Genomic DNA, 16,075 nt, shown 5'->3' on the forward strand with positions numbered 1-16,075 from the left:
AACGCAGCAACATTTAATGATTGAGCCCAAGGGGAGAAATCAAAGAAATTTGAAAAGGAGTCCCTCTGAGAGAACAGGATAATCCTGACAGTGAGATGTTGAGAAAGTTAGGGGAAAAAGTGTTTCAAAATAAGGAAGCTTGTCACTTGTTTGCAGTTCTGCTGAGAGGTCAATTTAGATAAGAATTGAGAATTGGTAATTAACTTTGGAAACATGGAGATCATTAGTGATCTTGATGAGGGAAGTCAAAACTGCATCAGAGTAGGCAGAGAAGTGAATGTGAAGTGAGAAAGTGAAGAAGTGGGAACAAGCACTGTAGATAAATTTTTTTGAGAATTTATGCAGTAGAGCAGTTCTGGAGGTAATTTTGGAGTCAAGGGAGGTTTGTTTAAGATGGGAGGAATTTCACTATGTTTATATGCTGATAGGGGTACTCTAATGGGGGGGTCGGGGAGTAATGATGCTGGATGGTGAGGTAATTGTAGGAGTAAAATCCTTAAGAATGTGGGAGTGAAAGGAATCCAGATCACTGGTGGAGGGACTGGCCTTCACAGGCACAGTTCATTCATAGTAATCCAAATGTTACTAACGCCTATGAGAGTAGTTTTGATGGTCAAAAGATAAGGGAGTTCTCTCTCTCTCTCTCTGACATGAGGTATGAGACAAACTTGAGCAGCAAAAAGTGAGGATTGGGGAGGATATATAGGAGGCTTTTAGTAGAGAAGAAAAGGTGTGAAATAATTCTTTCATCATGTCTACTTAAATGTTAATTTAGTGGAGAAAGCCCTCCCAGGATTAAATACATCTCCTCTCAATCTTTTTTTTTCCTCACTGGACCATTTGCTCTTCTCTGGTACTGATCACCACTTGTAATTGTATCATTACTGGTTCACCATATGTGGGGCAGGGACTTTGTTGTATTTCATTTTCCGGTATATATATATAGCCCTTAGAAACAGTGCCGGCACATAGTCACTAAATAATAACTTGCTGAAACAAAGAAGTTAATGAATTAACGTCTTCAGAATTTTGTCGTAGGCGACCCCTGTTAAGTGCTTGTTTGGGTAGGTCACCTGCTTGTTTGGGTAGGTCATCTTTTCTCTCTGAGCTTTCACTTCTGAACGTATACCCCGGGAATTGTAATCTCTTCCCTGCCTACTTCACTGGGCTATCATGAGAAGAATCTTAGCTAATAAACCTAGTAATGCTTCATCAAGTGATCCTTAAATGTAACAGATTGTTATTTTTAGCCATGCGTAGCCTCGCAGGTAGCAGGTGCTGAAAAGGGCTTGCCGATTGGGGAGGGGGACATTATTGTTTCATGTGACCGTGTAGCCATCGAAGCTTTGCTGAAGGGTTCTGCAAGCTGTAGAGGGGCGGGGCTCAGGCCAGCAGCCCTCTCACTACGGCCTTTCTCTGGAGGCCCAAGCCAGGCCAGGATGGGGGGCGGGGAGGCCGAGGGGGGGAGTAACTGTCAAACCTCTCCTCTTGGCGCCATTATTTAAATGGTACGTGTCCGTTTCGCAGCTGTACGTGCCCGGGGCGGGGCTTAGAGCTCCAGGAGCAGGGCGGAGGCCGGGGGCGGGCCGGGGAGGTGGAGGGACGAGAGGGGAAGGGCCAGGGCGGGGCCAGGCTGGCTAGGGGGGCGGGTCTAGCGGCGGCCCCTGGCGAGGTTCAGTGCGCTTGCGCTGACAGACGCAAGATGGCGGACAGTGCGGAACTAAAGGTAAAGCGCAGCTCGAATTCACTTCTAATATTCGGCCGCGGAGACGGCGCCGCTGGTGCCGGGGGGGATGGGTCCGACCCTGGGGGGCCGCTCGGGCCAGACTCTACCCGGGTCTGGAGTTGTAGGGGAGATCGGCGCACCCGGCCCTAGCTGAGGGGGCCCGGCAGCGACGGGCCGCGGGCCCCGGGTGCCTCGGGGGCGCTGACGGGTTGTCCCCGGCGTGTTATTGTTGTGTGCGCCTCTGGCGGGGGTGGCGGGGGAAGAGATCGGGAGTGAGGAGGTGGGGACTGCAGCTGCCCCTGGGGCTCGGCTTCTTCCCTGTCCAGTCAGTCTCCCCGCCCCCCATGGGGAGCGGGGGCTGGGGCAGTGTGTACTAGTAGGGGGGATTGGGAAAGCTCCCCACCGCCGCTTCCTCTTCCTCCTTTGCAGTCCCGGGCTCCTGTCAGGCGCTCTCTTCAGACCCCCGGGAACTTGGCTCCGGCCGCCCCGCCCCTCCGTGGCTCCCTACTGCCCCCGCCCCGGACTCGGCTCTCCCCGGCTGCCCGCCTGTCAGGAGGCGCCCGGGGTGCCCTGCTTGTGTGCAGCGCGATCCTGGGGCGATGGGGTAGGGATGTGGGGAGAAGCTCCAGTAAAGTTTAGTGAGCTCAGGGCCGGCTTTGGGGTTCGGTTGAGGGTAAGCGGGGGAGTCTGCCTGGGCGGGACGTTGCGCTCTCTCTCATTCTGGGCAACCATGGGGAGAAAGCCCTATTTGGAAGCAGTAGTGGGTGGTGGGAAGCACCTCTCTTTCCTTCTCTTCCTTCGGTTGGTGTGGAGGGTTAGAGGAGCCTTTGGGGGTCTTTGCACACACCATGATGGCGATGCTATAGCTGATGGAGGTGAATGGTTCGTGTTTATATCCCCCCGTTGCCTTTTGTTTGTAGGGACATCTTGCTGGCCATATTGATTTGAACGAAATTCTCCCCTCATCGTACTTCAACCCCCAATAAATAGAACGTTCCTCCGTTCCTCTCAACTGTACCAATTACTCACGCCTCGCGAAATTGGATGAAAGGGTGCCCCCCTTTCCCCGCTTTTTCTCCCACCCCAGTCTTCTTTACCTGATGATGGCTTCTTTACCGAAGCAAATATACCACTACACAAGCAGTTGGGGGAGGGGGGTGGAACACTTATGATTGGATTGTGACAAATGGGGCTCTGCTTGAATAATTTTGGTTTAGTAGCAGGCAGTTTTTAACTAACGCATATTATTTCAAGGCTCTGAACGCGATATTCCCTTCTCTGTGGTTTCCTGTGTGTGAACCAAGCAGCTGGTTATATTCTAACCTGGAGAACTGACATCTCTATCAGTGGATTGAGATATACAGTTGCAAATCTTCGAGGGGTCCTCTTTTTATAATTAATAAAAATCATTAAAAATTTTTTTCCTCCTTTATAATGAAACGACAGCTTCTAGAACAACCAAACACCAGGTTTGTTTCTGGAGAGTTTTTCTGTGGAAAAAGCTTTGCTGGAAAGCTCGTTTCCCCCAATAATTTTGCGATGTTAACATTCCAAAATTTGTCTATTAAGGCACCTTCTTTGAGTGTCATTCTTTTTTAATTTACTTCTAATTACAAATTAAGGGAGAGCAGATTTAGAATGGTTAGTTTCGTTTTTTTCCAGTTTCAAACTATTGACTGAAATGCAAAAGCCTTAGGAATTTGAATATTTGGAGGTAACTAACTCTTTAAATAAAGAGTACATAACTTTAAGATACTGTTTTCTGTAGTTTTAAAATGTAGTTACTATGTGATCTTTAGCCTTCTAAGATTTATTTTGTTAGAAATCCTTTCGAACGATAGCTAATCAGTTCTGTTATACATGGACCGCAGAGTAAAGCTGAAAAGCTTGTACTGGCTATATTGTCATTCTTGATGCTGTCCAAAGAAACTGGTATGGAAAGCACATGCTGGGAGATTTCCTCCTTTGTTCTTTCTCATTTTAAGAAAGTGCCTTTGGTAATAGATCAGATCCCTGGTGTGAGTCTTGTTAGCTAAAGTTTCTTGTTACAAAAATGAACTTGTTTCAGATGAACGCTAAACACTTGGGAGAAACATTTTTGGAAAATTGATCTCCTTTCTTGCTCCCTCCAAAATCTACTTGAGCTTTTCCAGAGGAGTTTTCTACTTTTATTTTCTATTTTCAAATTATAACTGTTTTGATATTACTGGTCTGTCATTGTGTGTGCCCAGTACTTTGAGGAGCTGTGATAAATTCCTTAGTTGCTGATAGTTGTATTAAGATGTTTAATACTTGATTGTGACTAGTTTTGCTATTCTTACTTTTGGAGGAGGGGGATAGGAATTCCTACCATAGTTATTTTAGAATGTGTATATATAATTTTTGGTGCAGTAAGCTTTGAAGATTGAAGCAAATAAATCTGACAGTTTATTCATGGATTTGATTTGGAACTCCATAACTTGTTTTTTTATATGGCTTTTGTTTTAAGTCACCATTTCTATGAACAGTATTTAAGAACAATTTATAAAACACTTTAGTTTTTAACTATTTCATATAATTGTTTTTGAAATGCTGCCTTTTCCTGGGTTATTGTATTGTCTTTCTTTTCAAAGAGTATCTTGTAATCCCTGTTGATTGCTATAATGCTTAGTGGTGAGTCCATAGCTGATTAACCTTGGGTTTCTCCTGGTGAATTCCAACATGCTGCTCCAGGGTTCTTGCTTAGGCTTTAGAGTTTAGTATAATTGGTACCTTCTTTCTGGTAGCAAGGAATAAAAAAATAAAATGGCCCGTGGTTGTAGTGGGAACTAGGATGAAGAATCTAAGTTCCTGAAAAACTGGGCGTTTATAATGAAGATGTAGCCTTTAAGAACAGATGAAACCACTGGTTCATTACTTCACAGAATTGGTTGTAGTGTTTTCTGAAGTATTCTGCTCTGGCATTAAGCACTTTTTTTTTTTTGTAATTTTTAAAAAATATTTGAATAATATGTAGTACTTTGCAGTACATAACATATCACTTTATTTCACTTGATCTTTCTAAAAGTTCTTTGCGGTAGGAAAGACAGGTTAATACCTTCCTTTTATTGATAAGAGCCCAGAAAGGGTAAGTGACTAGCCCAAGGTCATATAAATAAAAGTGGCAGGGTCATGAATGTAGGTCTTGTGATTTCAGAACCCTGTACTGTATAAGCTGTTGGAGGTGCCATGTTAGTCCTGGAGCCCTCTCTGGTGCCTCCCTCACTGAGAATTCTAGTTATGTTATTGCTGATACTTTCCCTTTTGCACTATGCCAGGGTATATTGGGGTATAAGTTGGGTTTTTTGCAGGGAAGATTTGGGAGTTTGTTAGTTGAAATCATAGATGTTAATTCTTGCAAATATCATTTTGCTTGGGAAAATTTCAGAGAATGCTAAAGAGTAGGCAGAAAAATAAACACCTGTAACCCTAGCACTTAGAAATATCATGGTTAACATCTGGGTATCTGTCCATTAGACTTTCTCCCCGGGAGCATATTTGTTTGTATATTCATCACAAAAAGAGATCACAGTAGAAATTTGTAATCTGCTATTTTCAGGGCTGCCTTTCCAGGTTAGTAAATACAGGTCTATGTGAGCATTAGAAAGGAAACATTGCATTTTATTCAGCTAGTCTCTTACCATTGGACAATTAGATTATTTCTCCTTTTTTGCTGTTTTAAATAATGTCTTGATATAAGTTTGTAAATGTTTTATCCTAACTAAATATCCTAATTAATATGACAGACCTTTTGGTGCTTTAGGGAGCAAAGCTAATGGTATTTTGATTAGATGAAGTGTGAGTGAAATAAGTAGTTCTTTATTTGTTCATTATCTATACCTTTATGGTTTCTGTTTCTATAAACCTGTCAGATAAGATTATTAAATGATAGCAGAGACAGATTTTTATAAAATGTAAGTAAACATTGCTTCTGAATCAGAACATTTGATAAAGCATGAAATAGATTTACAAAATAGAATGTATAATTTATGTCAAGTATGTTTGATTTTGGAAATTATCACAGTAATCAGATATTGCAAGATTACGTGCCTTGTTTAGATGCTAATTTTTTTTTAACTGGCATTTTTTAAAAAAGCAGTGCTGAACATTAATGCAGAGAAAGTGGAAATGAGAATTTGCCTTACTCGTAATTTTAATCTCAAAGTGTTGCCATAGTATTATATTGGTAGGTAATATTGTTTCCAGGAGGCTGCTATAGAAAGGAGGTTACATAAGCAATAAAAATATTTTTCTGTATTAAGAAGGAATCTTTATGGGTTAATAATTGTATGTGTGAACTGAGTTAACCTTATTATTTATGCAGTATCTGAAAAATACTTCATTATAGAAGGAACAGTTCATGAAATTAAGGGTGAAATTTATCACACTTAAAAAATTTGATGTCATATTTGGTTATCACCTAAACCTGCATTTATGTAACAAATTTTGTCATTAGGATCTTTTTTTGAAATAAGTGGTAGAGAAATTTCAAAGTACTTAGTCGTCCTTTACTATCAATTTTATTGGTACTAATTGCCATGCACTTTTTGCTGCTCTAACTACAAAATGTTACTCCTTCCATGTTAAAAATTGTGGAACTCCCATTTCTTTTGATTGCCTCTGCTCTTGGTTTTAGTGCAATCACATGAAAAGATAACTGCCCAAATCCCACTTCCCTTCAGAATTTTTTGGTAAACCTTCATTCTTTACTGTACACTTCTAAAATTCATCAAAATGAAGAAATCACCTTTTTTCATTTTCTGCTTCGCGTTAGATCCAGCAAACAAAACAAACTCTTTAAAATTTTTAAAATAAATTTTTTTATATTTTATTTGCAGTTGGCATATGATATATTAGTTTCAGGTGTACAACAAACATAGTAATTAGATATTTATATTACAAAATGACAGACATCAACTCTTTGAACATTAATTAGTAACCGAAATATCACTAATACAGGACTATTGTAGATGTCCTATTTTTTAAAACTGCATCTTTTTCTTACCTTTCTGGCTATTCTCTGCTTTCAATTTCCCTCCTTTCCTTGCCAGGTTAATTTCACCCAAACACTCTTTTCACTCCAGTGGCTTTCCATCAAAAACAGGATAAAGTCTTAGCTCTCAGTTTGGTATTCAAGATTTTCAATAGTCTGACCCCAGTCCACTTTGTGTGTGTGTTTTGTCTCCTTCACTATATAGCGAAAGTACTTAACTTAAAGCCAGAGCTGTTAGTTTGCTTCTTTTTTTGACTAGTGTTCTGCTTTGTATACCATCTCTTCCCTGTGGAACATAGTAGGTGCTTAAGATATGTTTGTCAAGTGAACAAAAGTTACGTTCAAGATTTTTGTTAGGAGGCTGTTGCACATGTCTGTTTGTCAGTCTAAATTTTAAATGTTCTGAGATAGGGTCATATCTTCATATATATATATTTTTTAATGGCCGCTCCTAAGGAGAAGTTGAATAACATTAAATCCACAATAATTTATGAAAGACTGTCCTAGGTTTATTTACATTTCTTTATCTTATATAGATAATAAATGAATACATTTCTCATTGTAATGATAAGTAGCAGTAAATAGTGTAAAATTGTAGCAGCCTTCATCATCTTCAGGCCTCTCCTCTTGCAAACACTTTAGTATCAGTTCTTTTTTGGGCATGTGGGAGAGAGCATAACAGCTTTATTGAGAGAAAATTTACATACCATATAGTTCATCCATATAAAGTGCACAATTAAATAGTTTTTAATATGTTTACAAGTTGTGTAGCCATCACCACAACCAATTTTGGAATATTTTTCTTACCACCAAAGGAAATCATGCACCCTTCAGCTATCGCCTCTATTGTATATTTGCCTATTTTGGACATTTCATATAAATGGAATCATATATATAGCTTTTTGTGCCTGAGCTATTTTTATTTGTGAATATGTAATTATGCATATTTGTATAATATTTTTAACTTATTGTATGTGTATGTATCTAGATGCAGAACAAACTAGGAACATAGAAGGAACTCAATATTTATTAAATGAATGTACATGTACATAAGTATATTTTCTAAAAACATAAATGAGATCATATTATATATAGTATCTTTAGACTTGCTTTTTTTTATTTCACAACTACAACATATATTAAAGATCCTTCCATGACCTGTTCCAAAATGAGATGGTCTCATTATTTTTAACAGTGTGAATACTTCAAATGTGTTTATAGAAGTTTACCTTTTGAACTTATCAGTATGTATGTCTAAAAGTTCTTGTTTTGGTGGTTTTGTTATACTGTTTTTTAACAATTGCTTCATTTAATGTAAACCCTATATTAATATTGGAGTTACACTTAAAAATAGGAATGAATATTATAGTACAAGGGTTGTTTGGCTTAAGGAAAAATGGAATGTAGACTCTTTAGGGTTCTGGCAGGACATAGCCAAAGCAGTTCATTTTGTATTTGGGTTTCTGAATATGAGCATGCCTGTATTTAGCTTCATGGCATAGTGCTTAAAATAGAATCTAACATTCTATCTTATGCTTTGGTGAATTTTAAGACTTTTTCTTACAGGCATGTAGGTTTAATCTTAAAGATCTGAAAGATTTCTGGATAAATATTTTTCTCATTTTAAAAATCATCATTCTGTGGGCTTCTGGAAGTTACCCAAGAAATGGAATGTAGAGGCAACTACCTCAGAGCCTAGCTTATGATAGGTACTTGGTAATTATTTGTTATTTATTCAAGAAGAATCTATCATACTCTGTCATTCATTATATGTTTGAGTTCTGACAGTGTGTGAGTATATTACCAAGTATGCGTGTATTTTAACACTCTTGTTATAATGGAATATTTACTAAAAATTAACTTTTTCAATCATACAAATAACACATCAGCTGTTACAGTGGTTCTCAAAGTCTATTTCCCAGTCTCGTGGTGGTTCTCCAGACTCTTTCTGAAGGGTCTGCCAGGTCAAAGCTATTTTCCCAATCATAGTAAGGCATTATTTGCTATATTGACATTTGCAATATAGTGAGTAAAATTGTTGATGCCTTGGAATTAAGGCAGTAGCACTAAACTGTACAAGTTAGTGTATCATCTTGCATTTGAAATTAAAATATGAATGCCAGTTACAGAATGTCCTTGATGAAACAATAAAACTTAATTTTATTATGTCTCAATTATTGAATACATTTTAAAATATATTTTGAGTGATGAAATGGAAAGTACCTGTAAAGCATTTGTACTGAATACCAAATCCAGTAGTTAACTCAAGGAAAAGAACTTTTGCAGCTGTTGGAGTTGCATGCTGAACTAGCTGCTTTTTTAATGGAATACCATTTTTACTTGACATGATTATATATGTGAAGTTCAGTAAAAGAACGTTTTTACTGACTACCTTTCTTCTGGCCATTAATATTTGTTTCATTTAGTTATTTGTTATTTAAAAGAATTTTTGTCATATGGACAAGAGGAGTGTTGAAAACAGGACAGTGGAGCCTAAGGAGACCTTGACAACTAAATGCAATGTGATATCTTGGATGGAATCTTGGGACAGAAGAAAAGATGTTAGATAAAAACTAAGGAAATCTGAATAAAGTAGACTTTAATAATGTATCGATATTGAGTCATTGTTTAACATGTGTATTATATTAACATAAAATATTAATAATAGGGAGTCAGGGTGTGTAGTATATAAGAACTTTCAATGCCTAAAAATCTAAAACAGTAAGTTTACTAAAAAATATAAAGGTCAGCTCCTGAATCAAATATGCTGGGTACATCATTTCTTAAGATAACTAGAACCTTAGTTTTGACATTTGCCAATCCTTGGGGTCTTCTACAGTCCCTTCCAGAGACTCTGTCTTCATGTCTCCTTGTAGTTTCTCCTCCAATACCTCCTCTAAGCCATCAGCCACTGAGTTATGACTTGTCTTGTTTTCTCAGTTTATTTTTTCTAATCCAGCACTTAGAAAGTATGGTTGGTAGACCCTTGTTAATTCCCAAAAGCATTTCAAAGGGTCTGTCAGAACTATTTTGAATAACTCCAAGACATTATTTGCTTTTTCCCTTAGAATGACAGTTGCACTGATGGTGCAAAAACAGTGAGGGGTAAAAACTACTGGCACATTAGCACAGGTTAAGGCAGTGACACCAGACTATATTGGTAGTTACTGCATTCTTCACCACTATGCACTCAAAAAACAAACAACAACAACAAAACAAAAAAATAGATTCACTTAAGAATGCCCTTCATGAAATAACAAAAGTATTAATTTTGTTAAATTGTGACCCTTGAGTAGCTGTCTGTATGATGAAATGGAAAGTATTAGTTAAGCACTTCTAAAAATTACTGAAGAACAATGGTTGCCTCCAGGAGAAGCATTTGTATAATTGTTTTGAGTTGTAAACTGAATTCCCCACATTTTCATGAAACATTTTTACTTGAAAGCTCTCAAGACTGACAAAAATGTGGTCATCCACACTTGGGTATTTCGCAGACACTCTTTACTTTCTCAAAAGTAAAGAAAGTGAGCATGTCAATGCAAGAAAAACAACTGACTACATTTGTTGCTATTGATAAAATTCAAGTTTTCAAGCAAAAATGGAATTCCAGAAGACTTATGTATGCTACTGTGAGCTTGACAGCTTCTCAGTGCTTGACTTTGATAAAATCAGTGATGGTAGTAATGAGTGTGATACATTGAAGTTGTGTAGTGAAAGTGTCAACATTCAAAAGAACTTTGTAACTCAGTAAATCATTATTTTCTAAATAACCAGTGCATGACGTTACAAAATTATGCATGAGTAAAAAGAGCCATTGAACATGGAAGCTTGACAAATGGTTTTTAGTATGTCTAAGTAAGAAATATTCATAGATAGGGTTTCAGATTCCATATTGCAACAGCCTTTAAGAAACTACCACTTGTTGAGTTTGGGTGAAGAATCAAAGACTATCCACAGTTATCTGCAAAGGGTGTTGAAATACTCTATCTTTTTCCAACATATCTGCAGGAGGCTGAATATGGTACTTCAATCAAAACAACCTAATGCAGCAAACTGAATGTGAAAGCGGATATGAGAATCAGGCTCTTTTGTAAGCCAGGCAGTAAAGAGATTTGCAAAAATATAAAACAATGACAGTTTTCTTGCTAATACTTTGTTTTAGAATATAGCTTTTTAAAATTTGATATATGATTTATGTTAACAATGAATTTATTATTTTTAAATGATAATGTCTTTAAAGATTTCTTAGTTTTAATTTCTAATACAGTAAATATGGATAGATTCAATCAACAGTGTTTTGTGGGGTACAACATTTTCAAGACCTAAAGAATCCAGAGAGCAAAAACATTGAGAACCTGAACACGCTTTTTAAATAATATTCACAGTACAGGAGTATGTACTTTAAAATGGTAATATCTCTTTTACCTTCTCACCCATGGTATTATAATTTAAAAGAAAAAATAGTTTGCTTATAGATAGTAGTGATCCATTTAAAAGGCAAGTTTGGTAAGTAGAAGCTGCTTAATTGTATCTTGCATCTCTGTAGTAAAAATGCTAAACAGTAATGGCTTGCATTGAATGACTGTGCTCCAAATACTTTAAATCAGTAATGGTGTGGAAATGGTATAACTTTTTCTTTTCTTGAGGTACGTCTCAGTTTTTGGTTGCATTTTTTTCTATAGTAGGAGATGGAAATAGCTTGGATAAATGAAAAATCTGCACAGATATCCTTCAACCTAATTTTAGCCCATAGTTTCCTCTTCAGATTTTATTAGCTCTTACCAAATATATAAGATGATTGATTTACATTTGACCTATTTTGTTTTCTTCCTTTTTGTTTTATGGGATTAACGTGAAACATTGAGATTACAGGATGTAGCGATTATAAGACTGAATGGTTTTCATTTTTTTTCTACCCTTCTGTAGAGTTATATTTGAAAAATTTTAGCCTCTATTCCTCAAGTGTCTTTCCTCAGAATATCAAGACTGGAAAAGGAAGATTTTTGTTGCAGAAGTTGCTATAATATGTGATTTCAAAATAAAGTGGCATCTTAAACATGAAAGATTTTTTTTTTTAAGTATAGTATTTTATGTCCAATTGAATTATTAGGGATGAGAACATGAATTTTAGGGTTGTCATTAGTTTTCACTCCTGAATTTAGATATCCCAGGAATAGTTCATACTAATGTAAGGATGAACAGTGAAAATTAATAACCTTTAATTCCAGATTGTTTTTACAAAGTTATTTCTTGGTGTATATGGCAAGTATTTTAAAGTTTTTCCAAGTGGCAACCCTGTTATGCTTAATGGAAAGGATATTAGAGAAGACTCATTTTTAATTTGTAGCAGCACTGCATTTAAACAAAATGTGTTATAAGTATTGAATACTTTATTCTGTTGAGTGTGTTCAACTTTGCTACTTATAGGTTGGTTGATAATTGTTTAGAACATATTTGCTTATATGTAAGTACTTCATACTTCATTGAGTTATTACTTTGGAACTGCTGATCTTAACAGGTGATTCTGTTGAATGTAGAGGGTGATACTGAACATTTTGTTTTGCAAACAGATTTCAGTTTTATTTGTAGATTTAGTAAAAGTGGCCCTTTTTGTTGTTTAAACATCTGTCATTCTAACCGCCTTACTAATTTGAAGGAATGGGGGTCTGAGGGTGATGTGTGTTTGTGTGTGTATGGTGGTGTTTGTAGTGGTGGTTAGAATGCTGTGAATGCTATTGGAATTCAAAATAAAGTTAACGAAGAGAGAAGCGATATTGATGTGAGTGCAAATAGATAAACTCAAGTTCTTACTAATCAGGACATTTGATTGAAGATGTAAATACCTTATGAATATGAAAGTAATTTTTTTCATTTGATTTAAAAAATTTTGATCCTTTCATTGTTTCCCTTTTATATTATTAGCTCATTAAAACATGGTATTAAAGCGAACTTGTTTTACTTTCTACAGAGAGTTTTTCATGCATTGATTTATTCAGTACATATTTGAGTGTATACCATGTACCTGATACTGTGCTCGTTGTCAGATAATTAAAGCATAATTACTGATAGAAAGGAATTCAGTCTTGTAGACAGATAGACACTGTCTGTAGACAGATAGATACTATCATCATCATTATCTGCTGTAAGACCAACAATAATATGTGTAGTTGATCTGTACTTTTTGCTTAACTTTGAATCTCTATATTCTTGAATTGGTATACTTAATAAAATTAACTGTTCCTCCTTACCTTGCACATGTGAATGTTTTGGATTCATTGAAAAATTAGTTACCATACTTCATTCTTTAGAAAAACTTACATGAAGTCTTTTGTTCTGAGATTCCTGTCTCTTGTCCAGCTACCTGTCTCCCTAACTACTCTCTCATGTTCCCGCCTCCCTTCCTGAGCCATGGTTTTTAAAAAGTAATCATTTTTTGGTTATTTTGTCAAGCTAAATTCAAGTAACACAAAACTACTAAAAGCAGAAGGAGTTTAAATAAAGATAACGTCGAACTTTAATAATGATCTTACTCAAAGTTAATTTAACTGTTCAGTTTTTGACAAATCTTAGCTCCTCAGAAAATTTTTTCTAAAGGTGAGTTTTATCTCATGAATGAAACTCTAGACAGTTTGAAGTATGGTATAATTTTGAACAGGTAAGATTGTTTTTAAGCCATCACTTCTAATTGAACTGTTTAATTATATCATAGTCTTGTAAATGACCAAATTTGATATAGCAGTTTTTGAAGAGGAAGATTTCATAGTGAAGGTAGAGAGGAAGTTTTGGAGATCTCATCTTGAAAATATGCATAACTGTGGCAAATATAAATGCCCACAGAATCTAGCAGTTATGTCTAATGATGTTTGGGGAAAAAGAAGAGACTTAGGTTAATTATCATAATGATTGACACTTGATGAAATATTGAAAAGTGCTTAGATTTATGTGTCCATGCTGTAATCTAAGAAGTAGAATCAGAGTTATTGGAAAAGTCTAGCTTTTTTGGTGGAAGCACGAACCATTAAAATGTGTTACATTATGTATTTTTATCCATTATTTTGTTTGATATATTACATAAAAAGTTTTATGTAAAGTTAAAAAGAATTATTCCTTTATTGGACTATGTATGTTTTGGGCTAAATCTTAAAAACAAATAAGCATTCTTTCTTCCCTCTTCCTTTTTGTCTATTTCATGTTTGGCCTTTCATATCACAGTTGCTTAAAGCAGGGTTCTTAGTCATTCCAAAAATAAAAATAGCTGTTTTATGTGCCAGATACTGCATTAGATGGGGAATGAAATAGAGTGAGTCTTTACCCTTGTGAAACTTACATTCTAGTATTCCAATAAGTATATGAAAAATAGTTTGGTTCTCTTGCACCTGTCTGTATCTGAATTTTTTAAGAGCACATATTTTTATAATTAGCAAAAATGCTGTTTTCTAATTTTAGAAGTTATTTCTGAATATCAAATTACAATGTGGAATGCACTGTTAAAGTTGAATAGTCATTTGTTTTATGTATGCCTTTTAAAGGTAGTTTTTGGAGGGAGGAGTTGTGGGAGTAGCAAAGAAAAGATCTGAAATAATAATTGTGGGGATTTTGATTGCTGGCTTACTGAAAAATCTAGTGGGATGCCTGTGCCCATTGAGATAAATGACTATGGATGCATAGTAACATCTGTTTGCCTGTACGTATTCATTCTTCTGTCTGCCGAGTTGTAAAGTTGGAGCCATTTGAGTGTGCCAGGCGTAGAAGGGGGAGGGCATTTTCCAAAGCAATGTTTAATGATGTACCATGGAATCTTACTAATCTGAATCTAAAGGGGGCTGGTGGATAGCGAGTAATAACATCAGTGAATGGGAGATACTTATGAAGTTGAATTGTTGCAGTAGAGATACTTAAGCAAATAAAAATAGAAGTTAGTAGTTGGAGAATGGAGTGTATGAATTAGTGATTTTGGAGGTGGTGAAGATTCTGGTGAAAAGGTCTAAGGTGTGCCCATGGGAGTGAGTGGTTAAGGGTGGAGAGTAATAAGGAGTTAAGAAATATAGCCCAGGGTCTTGGGTTGGAGACTGGGTAATTGAAGCAGGTGTAAAACCTTCAGTGAATGACAGGGATGTCGTTAAAGAGCTGCACTGTCTAGTACTGTAGCCACTAGTCATGTAGGTATTGAGCTTTTGAAATGTGGCTAGATGGAATTGAAATGTGCTGTAAATGTAAAATATACACTGGATTTCAAAGACATATAAAAAAAGAATGGAAAACATCTCAGTAATTTATATTGATTATGTGTTGGAATGATAATATTTTGGCTATACTGGATTGAGTAAAATATATTATAATTTTACCTGTTTCTTTTCACTTTTTTAAATGTGGCTAGTAGAAAATTTTAAATTGTGTGTGGCTCACATTTGTAAGCTTGCATTATATTTCTTTCGGTCATTGATTTTTCTGGAAATATTATCACCAATAAATTGTATGAGAATTAGTTAGGAGAGAAGACATGTATAGGAATCTGTAGAACCCAGTATAAGAATCCTTTGGGATAAGGAGTGGATATGTCTTAAACTTATTTAACATTGAATTTTCTGGTGCTTTCTCTTCTGCTGTTCTTTGTGCTTAGAATTACCTTCTATTCAGCCCATTCACATCTACCTCTGATCCCTCTCCCCCACAGCTGACCTCAAGGAGTATGCCTCATTCTTGTGGAGGAGAGAAATGTCTAGGATAGCTATAATAGAAAGCATTATAAAAAAAGTACCCATGTAAACAAAGTATTCATACGAGAAAAAGTAGTCACTTCTGGCTAAGCTTATTTGAAACTGGGTCTTAAAGAGAAGACCCAGGTTATTTCAAGCAGAGGGAATAGCATAAACAAAGGTAATGAAGAGAGGAAAACACCGAAGGATGTTTATGGAAGCTATATAAGAGTAATGCAAATTCTGGGAAGTTGGGGACAAATTGTTATCAGAACTTTTCATATCAAAATTATGAGAGTCTGAAACTATACTAAGTTCTGTAAAGCAAAAGGACAAAATTCTATAAGCACATTTAACAAGGGGGCCTGACTTAGTTTGGGTCCTCAAGGAAGGCTTCTCTGTTTCTGAACCATCTGAACTACAGACTTCCTCCACTTCCAAATCTTATCAAATCTTTCTTAATGTTATGTCTTCCTTTCCTTCCTACCTACCACCCTCATAATTTCAGACTCTCATAGTTTTATATTAGTATTAATCAACCTCTAAATTGATCTCATATTAATTTCCCTTTTGAATTCATTTACTCCAGTCAGATTGACTGGTTATCTCAGTCTCTTCTTCACCCCTATATTTCCTGCAGTT

At 36.3% G+C, this 16,075-nt stretch overlaps 1 protein-coding gene across 1 annotated transcript in view; it reads left to right on the forward strand.

Moving 5' to 3' along the window:
• The first annotated feature begins 1,614 nt into the window (after positions 1-1,614).
• PIAS1 (protein inhibitor of activated STAT 1) overlaps positions 1,615-16,075 on the forward strand; it is a 99,849-nt gene continuing 85,388 nt past the window's right edge. The window contains exon 1 of the mRNA XM_016140978.2: positions 1,615-1,726. Within this exon, the coding sequence (XP_015996464.1) occupies positions 1,703-1,726 (24 nt within the window). The 5' untranslated portion in view covers positions 1,615-1,702. The remainder of the gene's footprint in view (positions 1,727-16,075) is intronic.

This window comes from Rousettus aegyptiacus, unplaced genomic scaffold (assembly GCF_014176215.1).
Source record: "Rousettus aegyptiacus isolate mRouAeg1 unplaced genomic scaffold, mRouAeg1.p scaffold_m13_p_3, whole genome shotgun sequence".
Taxonomy (NCBI): Eukaryota; Metazoa; Chordata; class Mammalia; order Chiroptera; family Pteropodidae; genus Rousettus; species Rousettus aegyptiacus.